The sequence below is a fragment of the Amborella trichopoda genome, chromosome 11 (genome assembly GCF_054954075.1).
Source record: "Amborella trichopoda isolate Santa Cruz 75 chromosome 11, AtrichopodaSantaCruz75HAP2 v2.0, whole genome shotgun sequence".
Taxonomy (NCBI): domain Eukaryota; kingdom Viridiplantae; phylum Streptophyta; class Magnoliopsida; order Amborellales; family Amborellaceae; genus Amborella; species Amborella trichopoda.
Genome location: NC_142346.1, coordinates 13,223,403 through 13,233,078, shown reverse-complemented (window position 1 = coordinate 13,233,078; position 9,676 = coordinate 13,223,403). Strand labels below are relative to the sequence as shown.

General features: G+C 35.6%; 1 protein-coding gene across 2 annotated transcripts; it reads right to left on the bottom strand.

The window, feature by feature from the left end:
• Positions 1 to 2,213: 2,213 nt before the first annotated feature.
• LOC148779753 (uncharacterized) lies at positions 2,214 to 9,201 on the bottom strand. Of its 2 annotated transcripts, none has more exons than XM_088852484.1 (5): positions 9,090 to 9,201; positions 8,630 to 8,883; positions 3,412 to 3,623; positions 2,847 to 3,114; positions 2,214 to 2,731 (listed from the first exon to the last, which is right to left on the bottom strand). In XM_088852484.1, the coding sequence occupies exons 2-5, from the start codon at positions 8,876 to 8,878 to the stop codon at positions 2,426 to 2,428; spliced, it is 1,035 nt and encodes a 344-aa protein (XP_088708610.1). In that variant the 5' UTR covers positions 8,879 to 8,883; positions 9,090 to 9,201; the 3' UTR covers positions 2,214 to 2,425. The 2 variants fall into 2 exon arrangements, with proteins under 2 accessions (XP_088708610.1, XP_088708609.1); XM_088852483.1 differs by having other exon boundaries at positions 9,127 to 9,201.
• Between the last annotated feature and the right edge of the window lie 475 nt (positions 9,202 to 9,676).

The window sequence follows — 9,676 nt, the reverse complement described above, 5'->3', positions numbered from 1 at the left end:
TTCTTATCTTTCTTTCCTTTCTCTAGCTCAGACACTTTTGCTAGGTTCCTTGGAAAGCAATTCTTTCAGGGCTCGGTCTTTAGATCGCTTTCTTGCCCCTTTAGGCCGTGCGAGTCTTCATAAGTCTTCTTCTTCTCTCTCTTTCTCTCTTCCCTCTATCTATCTTCTCTCTCTCTTTTCCATCTCCTTGTTTTATCTTTCTCTCTACACTTTTTTGTTTGCTCTGATTGTACATAATTTACTAAGCCATCTCTAGTTTTGGAGGTCACCTTATTTGGGTAGCAATATAGTATGGAGGGGTTATTTTTTTATTGTGCTTTGGTTCTTTGAATGAATATTGGGTATTTTGGTCCTGTATTGGGTAGTTCTAATTGATAATAGTTCCTTAAAAATTTTTAGAATGCTTCCACTTATGCTAATTTTTTTTTTCCCCATAGTTATTAGACTCATCTATATATGAGCTTATTTGTTCACTCAGATTTTCCTGTATCTTTGTATCTTCTTGCCAAGTCAGTATAACAAGCACTTGCACTCTTCCTTATGATCACGTTATTTTAGCAAATATTTTGTTGTATAGGATGTATTAAAACAAGAAGGCTATTTCTATTACCCTTCTAGATATACATTTGATGCTAACCTAGAATGCACATGGTTGCTATTATTCAAGGTTCATCAGAGTTTACTAACATCCATCTAAATTTACTCCTCATTCACTACTTTACAAAGCCTGGTGCTATGGTGCCCAATTCCCTTGAGATTTTAAGTTGAAGAGTTGGGATTTTTGTTTGGTCTTGTCTTTGATTGTTATCAAACTTCTTTTACATTCCAACAGGTTATTAAGCCCAGAAACCCAAAACTTCTTACAATAATTTCTTTCTTCCTAGTAAAGAAGAACTTCCAATTTTCAGAAAATATTTACCTTCCAGTTACCAAACACGCCCTGAGAGCGATAGAAAGAGACTTTGTTTATTGTTATCTAATATAAATACAGGAAATTTCAGCCAAGTAAATCTCAAGAAAGAGTGATCAAAATCATGCCAAAGTGATATATGTAAAGCTAGACATAGGGTAATGCTATTCTCAATTTAAGGATAATCGAGTCAAAAGGGCCAAAGGGTCTGAGTTACCTTACCATTATAGCTGATTTTACAGCAAGAAAAAATGCTCGCGTGAAGTCATGTTGATCCTTCGAAGAACTTCAAGTAAAGCTCTCATGGTGGAAAGGAGGGCGTGCCTCTCTCCCATATCATCTCTTTCTTTTCTCTATCCAAAGGAATGAGCAATGGAAGAAAGACTTGCCACTCTTGGGTTTTGAAAGTTTTCAAATTTATTTAAGTGAGGGAACTACCTTGTAAAGTTAGGTTGAGTGTGATTCCTTTTTGAAATTGAATATGGTCCATAGATTAGATTATCCAAGGGGCAAGAGAGTTAGCCATAATCCTGACCACACATCACATCAAATAGCTTGCAATCGGTTATACCCTTATCCCCCATGAAACCCTAAATTCGCTTTCAAGTATCCCACTTTTGGTGTAATTCAATTCGCATTTCACAAACCTTAAGTTAAGAACCATTGGATCACCTTACATCTCATAGATCAAGGGATAACATTTCAATTTTTTCTTGTCCAGCTTGGCCTAGCCCAAACGCCCACGAGAGGTCTAGTGCCAGGCCTAGGTCTGGGCCTCTTTGGCATGGTTAGGGCAGGGCTAAGCCTGGGCCAGCCCTAAGGGAGTAGTGCTAGGGCTTGGGCTTGCCAGCCCTTTGCCATGCTTACTCAAATGTTATAGAGTCATGGATTAGGTAGTATATAGATATAGAGATATATCTATTTACTTTTAGCTAAGATGTCTCTTCCATGCATTCATGCGTTCAATTTTCTTATCAAACTTTTCAAATCAATTTCACATTTACCAAAGGGGATCTCCTGTTGATTCCTGTGTGAATATCAAAGCATAATAAATAAATAATTTCTATATCTTGGATCTATTTTGAGGCATTTGAAGCGTGGAATATGAAAGAATTTCAGATATTTGTTGAGAGTGAGTGTGCAAATTAAAAATCTACAAACTTGAAAGTTAGTAGCTGAGGATGATCTGTTTCTCCAAAGTTCGACAATTTTTGTAAGACAAAATGAATAGAAGAAATTGCAGAACGGAATATGGGAAGCTGTCATTGACAACTTAATTCCATGCCTCTATAACGCCAAATCCTTTATAAGAACAAGAAAAAATATAATCTTTGCCTTGTGAAAATTCCTTCACAATGTTTGATTCAAATAGCTTCTCATCCTACCACATGTATTCCAACACCTTATAAGCCCTGTATGCAAGTACTCAAATAGATACTAACATTCAAAAATCTAGAAGACTTTCAAACTAGAAACCAAAATTAAAACTACAAAACAATGTATATTAGAAAGAAACTAGTTAGAATTATTGGCTCCGTGCAAGAGGGCCCTTATGATCATCTCAGACATATAGTCAGAATATATGAGCATGTGGCCTACACCTTGAAGCCCATGGTAATGAACCCAAGGCAGTTTCGTGGCAATGTAACGTTGAAGCATATGGGGCACTATTCGATCGTCGTCTCCATGCCACAAGTGAACTGAGCCATTTCCATCAGAAAAGGGGTTCTCAAGATCCATGGGGTCGAAATCCCAAGTGCCAAACCCCACTACCAGATCTCGAACAATGGAGTTATAAATCCCTTGTTGCCTTGCTTGCCCCTGTTAGAAACAAAAAAAATGGACAAGGGAAATGAGGAAAATTCGAATAAGCGAAGTAAAGACTCTCTCACTCATATTCATTTCAACATAAATGGCTTGCAAAGATTGTAAGCACCATATATGGCTTTCTCATCGTTGAGATATTAGGGAGCATCTGAGTATCCCAAGGGTTGAAAATCCTTGGGTCCGCCAATGGAACACTACATCCTGGGAACCATGTTTGTGTGTTCCACCAATAAGTTAAGCATGGCAAATAATGGAAGATTCTAAGTGCCCACTGATCCTGAACAAGTTGCCAATTATATCCCTCTTTCAATAAATTCGAAGGAAAACCAGGCCACCAGTAATTGATTACAGGGGCAATGAGGGCTGCACCTGCTAGCCTGCATATTAATACATGTTGAAATGAGAATGTAAGCCTAAGAGGTCCCAAAATGTGCTGAAAGTTTATCCTTTATTGATCCCAATAATGTGTATGTAAATTATAACCAAATACACATTACAAAATCAAACCTGGCACATTTTTTTTCATAAACTCTTATGTTACAAATAAGAGAGACTCTTTAGTTACACCCTGTAATAAATACTGAAAAACCTTGTCCAATGAGAAATATATTATTTGAGAATGTAATATATTTTAGAATAAGAGCAAGTTGTAGCAAAAGCTTAGCACTGATCACCTGTGTGGTATATATTTAAGGCAGCTCCAAACAGTGTAGCCACCCATAGAGAAACCCATCACATAAAACTTGGGCCCCAGTTGAAGAGCATCAGCAAGGTTCTCAACATCAAAAGCTTCACTTTTCACTGACCTCTTTGGGTTAGGGTCACTCTCTCCATATCCTGCTCTATCATATGACACAATATACACCCCATGCTCCTCCAAGAATTCCTAAAACCAAAACCAGAAGCCATTCTTTACAAAAATGGATCGATCATAAGGTACATAATGTGATGAGAGAGTATTACAAACAAAATACTTGTGTAGTTAGTTGAACAACTAAAAATCCCCTTAATTGATGACTCAAATACTCATGTTTCTTTGGGAATCATGCAGCTCAATTTGCAAACTAAATCACATGTATGTCTTTAAGATATCAACTAGCAAGTAGAATTAGGTAACCTTCTATGAAAGAACTCTTTATTCACTTTAGTGGAATTAATTTTGATATTTTTGGACCATAAAATGTGTGGGGAATCAGAAGTATAAACTATAGTTTTTTTTTTAGGTAATTCAGTTAGCTTTTTGAAGGTATTAGTGAGATGGTATCGGTAGAAATGAAAACCACAATGAAGTGATTTGAGAGTGGGGATGCTACAACCACTACCCCAGTCCCAACTATAAACATAGTTAAAAGACATACAATACAATATATATATACAGGTAAACTACATGTCCTTCTCATAGTGGGCTACATTGAATTTCCGATCGGACTGTTGAGAGTGCATACACTCTGCGAAAGTTAGCATTTATGTTTTTTTAAAAAATATAATCAATCTAAAATTTGGGGTCTACAATTCAAATAGGGCGTAATGGGTAAAGCATTAGAAAAATGCTTTTATTAATTTAAAATGACCAAAATACCAATGAATAATTAATGGGTGTTTTAGTCATTTTAATTCATTGGATGTATTATTGTGCCCTAAGTTTGTGTAAACTTCTAAAATTTCAGCATAATCAAATTTACATTAAAAATACTAAATGTAAAATCCTAAAATATAGCATCAACAATCTGGTCAAGATCGTAAAGTTGAGAGTATAGTGCTCTGATACCACTTGTTATGCGCGGAAGCTCTAAACCCGACAGGTTCATTTTTGGTAAATAAAGAACAATAAATAAAACATAAAATACACACCACAAAAACACAAAGATTTACAGGGTTCACACTAAAAGGGCTACATCTACAAGCACGACAAACAGAAGTCCACTATACCAAAAAAAATTATATCAAATATTTTGGAACAAACTTCGAAAAAGCACAAGTTGAACAAACCCTTTAAAACCTGCTCTCCCAAACGGCACCATGTCAATATCTCATCTTTATTCTATAACTAGATCACTGTCTAGGAAGAGAACAACTTTGAGAGCAAACGAGACTTTATCTCACTAAAAGGAGAAAGAACCTAAAATTTCCATGGGAACCAATTCTCTATAAGAAACCACCCTCTCACTCTGTAGGAATTTTCAAGAGGCACCATCAATGCATTTCTTCATAGGAAACTCTCTTTTCTAAGAGGAAATTGCGTACAAGAGGCTCCACTTCCATCTCTTTCTAGAGGAACCACCATTCTCATATGGTGACCCAAATAGGACACACAAATTCTCAATACTTTCATCAATATATATAAGATTAAGAGTTCATACTAAATAAGAAACTTCCTATAAATCTTACATATATCTCAAAACCCAAGAGATAAATCCAAGAGTCTTAATCTTTTTGGATTTCTATTTCCTTTAGGAAACTTATCAATATCAATCTCAATCTCTAAGGGAATATCTCAATCCCAAATAATGGAAATATTTTAATCCCATAAAATATGAGATTTCCTTATGTTGGTGATTTTGGATAGCTCCAAATCCAACAATCTCCACATTGATATCAAATCACCTGCTCACCATGTCAACATCCATTGGATAACTTCATAAATTCATCATATTTTATCAAATAAATTCCTCCATTATTCTTGCTAAAAAATAGTGTTTGCCATCAAATTTTTTCACCTCGAACTTTGCATTTGAAACCTTTACTGCCATGCCGACAACACAAAACCTCTCTGATACCACCTATAGTGCTCTAATACCCACTTATTGTGCCATGCTACCACTTATTGTGCACGAAATCTCTAAACCCAATGGGTTAATATTTTGACAAATAAAGTACGAGAAAAAAAAATATGAAACATATAATACTAGGACACAAAGATTTACGTGGTTCAATCGAAAAAGGCTACATCCACGAGCATGACAAACTAAAATCCAAAACAAGTGGTATCAGAGCCTTGGTTTTGGGTTTTCGATACGGCGATAAAAGTTTCGAATGCAAAGTTTGACGTGAAGAAATTTGACGCCAAACATTATTTTTCAGCAAGAATGATGAATGAATTTATTGGGCAAAAGATCATAAATTTATGAAGCTATCCAAAGAATGTTGGCATGTTGAGCAAATGATTTTGATATCAAGGTAAAGATTGTTGGATTTGGTGCTATACAAAATCACCCACATAAGGAAATCCCCAAATTTTGTGGGATTGAGATATTTCCATATTATGTGGGATTGAGATATTCCCTTATTATGTGGGATTGAAATTGATATTTGATAAGTTTACTAAAGGAAATAGAAATCTAAAAAGATTAGGACCCTTGGATATATTTCTTGGTCTTTTGAAATATATGTGATATCTATAGGACGTTTCTTATTTAGTATGGACTTCAAATCTTATATATATGGGATAAAAGTACAGAGAATTTTGTGTGCCCTATTTGGGTCGCCATATGGAAATGGTGGTTCTTCTAGAGAGAGGGAGATAGAGCCTCTTGTGCATTAGTTGCAATCTCCTCTTAAAGAGAAGAGAGTTTCTTATGAAGAGAATCATTGATGATGCCTCCTGAAGACTTCTGCTGAGTGAGATATTGGTTTTTTGTAGAGAAATGGTTCCCATGGAGATTTTGGATTGTTTCCCTTTTTTAGTGAAATAAAATCTCGTTTGCTCTCAAAGTTGTTATCTTCCTAGACAGTTGTCTACTTATAGAATAGAGATGAGATATCAACATGGTGCCCTTTGGGAGAGTAGGTTTAAAAGGGTTTGCTCACCTGTATTTTTGTCAAGGTTTGTTCCAAAATCGTTCATGTAACTTTTATTATTATGGTGGATTTCAGTTTGCCATGCTCATAGATGTAGTCTTTTTGGTGTGAACCACGTAAATCTTTGTGTTGTTGTTGTTGTATGTGTTTCATGTTTTTGTTTTTTTTTACTTTATTTGCCAAAATATTAACCCATTGGATTTAGAGCTTCCACACACAATAAATGGTATTAGGGCACAACAGAGAGCTATTCTAGGAAAAATGTTGCAGCATTTTTCAATTTCCTTGTGTATGTATTTGTAAAACACTATAATACACTATTCACAATCTGATCAAGCTCATACTATTGAAAGCTATTGCAAGAAAATTGTTGTAGTATTAAACAACACAAGTAACGTGCACTGCATAACTCTGCCAGAAGATGAAGTGTCATTGCCAAAAACTAGTACGCCAGTTTGAAAACCTATTTTCATAACTAATTATAAAGAATTGAAAATCTTGAAAATACATGATCCAACTAATATGTTAACTTTGCAATTTTTATTTTATTTTTCCAGTAATTTTTTATTTTTGAAAAATTTTAGGTTCTTTCGAATGATGTACTCTATTTGGCCGAGTTATTCACCGTGGCTCAGGGACAGAGGCATGTTAGAAAACATTGAATTACAAAGTTTCAAAATACTCCTATGCATAGTTTTGCTAGTTTTTTTTTTTTTTTTTTTTTTTTGGGTAATACAGTGGAGATGACGAGCCCCTACCGATTTTGAAATCATTGATAATTTTTTAATGTTTTACATGAGAATAGAAGCTTAGACCTGGGATAGAAGTGATGCTACAACTATGACCCCAACCCCATTCTCAAAATATATATATTCATTAATTTATGGTGTTTTTGAAGTGGTCTTGCTAGATTTACTAAGAGTGAATAGAGTAGATTATATGCTCCATAGGAGCCCATGAACTTTTAGTTATAGAAAGTGGTAACGCGAGTTAGTGAGCACAAGAACCTGCTGACCTACCAAAAGATGGACGTGCTTTAAGGTCCACCGGACAAACAAATATGCACCGTGTGAAAAATTATCTATAAAAAGCATATTTTAAAATTAAATTTTCATAATGCTTTCACTTTATAAATCCCAATATTGCGTTTGTTTGGTAGTAACACCTCCAAGTTAAAAAGATATTTTTTTTTTACCAAAATACCTTAAAGTTAAATTTTTTTTTTTTTTAACCAAAATACGTCGATATTTACTTCAGCCGTTTTTTTTGTTTGGTTCTTTTTATTGTGCTAGAATGCAAAATGAGTCCCAGAGAAAAAATATGTTGGATCGAGTTCAATCAAGCACAAAAATTGTGTTGGATTAGTCTGGGGCAAAAAATTTGTCGAACCGATCAGGCACTTGATTTCATAGGGTCTGACCAGTCTTGGCACATCGTTTTCATAATGCCAGACTGGTTGTGTCGGAGCCGAACCATAAAAACATGTATATAATGGGGGTGGAAAGGGTATTTTGATCGTAAATTTATTGGCTTGTTCGCACAGGAAAAAGTTCAAAAAGAAATAATTTGTTTTAGTATTTTAAAAAGTCGTAGGGCAATAATATTTCCTACTTTTTTCATATCTATGATCACCACCGTGAAAAAAAACAAAAAAAAAAAAAAAAACAAAAAAAAAAAAAAAAAAACAACCATGGTGGAGTTGGCTGAGTCAAAAAAGGCCCATCCTTTAGAAAAATTTCGGTGCCAAATGTGTGGTGCAAAAGAGGCGGCGCACCAATCCATTTCCACAGAGGGAACTTTTAATGTAAACTGTCACGTGAAGAACTTATACATACATCTACACCGTCCATGCTTAACATGGAAAGGTGGAGATAAGAAGTTACTGTGCTTCAGCTAGCAGATTCATACCGAAGGACAGAACGGCTTATCTCCAACCATCCATTGTTTGTATGGGCGGTCAAGAGAATATGTATTACTAAGCCCTCACCTACCGCTCTTCCTCTATAGTGAGAGCACTGGATGGAGGGACAAGACAGAAGCTCTCTCTCTCTCTCTCTCTGATACACACACAGAGATGGAGTTTTGCATACACACCTGGGAGGCGAGAACACTGTCGCATCTCGAACCGTCGAAGCCATGAACCATGACTACCTTGTAGTGGGCCTTCTCTCTAGGCACCCCTTTCTCAAAATAAGCAAGAAATCTGCCATCATTGAGCTTGATTCTTGGTCCTGTAATTGGAGGGCCATTGGGAGAACCGCATATCCTTGGAGGAGGAGGGGTGATGAGCCTGTACAAATAGGCAGAAAACCCCACAAAGAAAAGCAGCCATATCTTCCCCATTACACCTGTAAATGACATCATTTTATTCATATGAAACACTAAACAGGAATATATGATAGTGGGGGAAAGAGATTGGTTGATAGAGAGATCAAATGGTATCATTTTTGGGACAACAATTCCATAAAAATGGACAGATAGACGAATACCAATGGAGGTGGATTGGGAGTTAGAGAGAAGGGAAGAGGAGAGAGAAGGGAAGAGGGAACCTCACCATATTACTGATACTAGTGTGAGATGGAGGAGCCTACCTGAAGGCAATTTTGCCATGGCTTTCTCCTATGTTTGGAACGTTTTGGCAGAGGCCAAATAGTAGGACAAATGGTAGGATGTAGTGCAAAAGAGTCCTCTCATTTATAACTTTCACATGTACTACACATGTACTAACCGCATAGGAAAATGGTTTGACTGGCCTGCAGCTCTATCGAAGTAACTAAAGCCTCACCTCCTAACTCATCCAAAATTACAATTCAATCATTGAAAAATCGTCACATCCATCATCCCCACTTTAACGTTATGGTTGTAAAAAAAAAAAAAACTCAAGCTTTAAAAATAGTGTATATTATAACAAATTATATAGACAGTACATTGTGCCCTAAATATAAGGGTTCATATATCCACAAAATTTGTACCATTTTTATCATTTTAAATTTTATTATTGATGTTAGAAATTGATTTTAAAGCCATCGTAGATATTTCCTTTGTTGAAAATTCTTTCCAAATAAGGATTTGAAGTGAAGCTTTTTTTTGTTTTCATAAATCCTACATCTTATAGAAACCTCATCCTTATATAAAACCTAT

Bases quoted from the DNA above. Each gene is read 5' to 3' on its own strand.
- LOC148779753 (XM_088852483.1), bottom strand. The intron at 3,624-8,629 runs GTGTGTATGCAA...TTTTGGTTTTAG, and splicing joins ACAGTGTTCTCGCCTCCCAG to GAATTCTTGGAGGAGCATGG. The intron at 3,115-3,411 runs GTGATCAGTGCT...ATTAATATGCAG, and splicing joins CTTAAATATATACCACACAG to GCTAGCAGGTGCAGCCCTCA.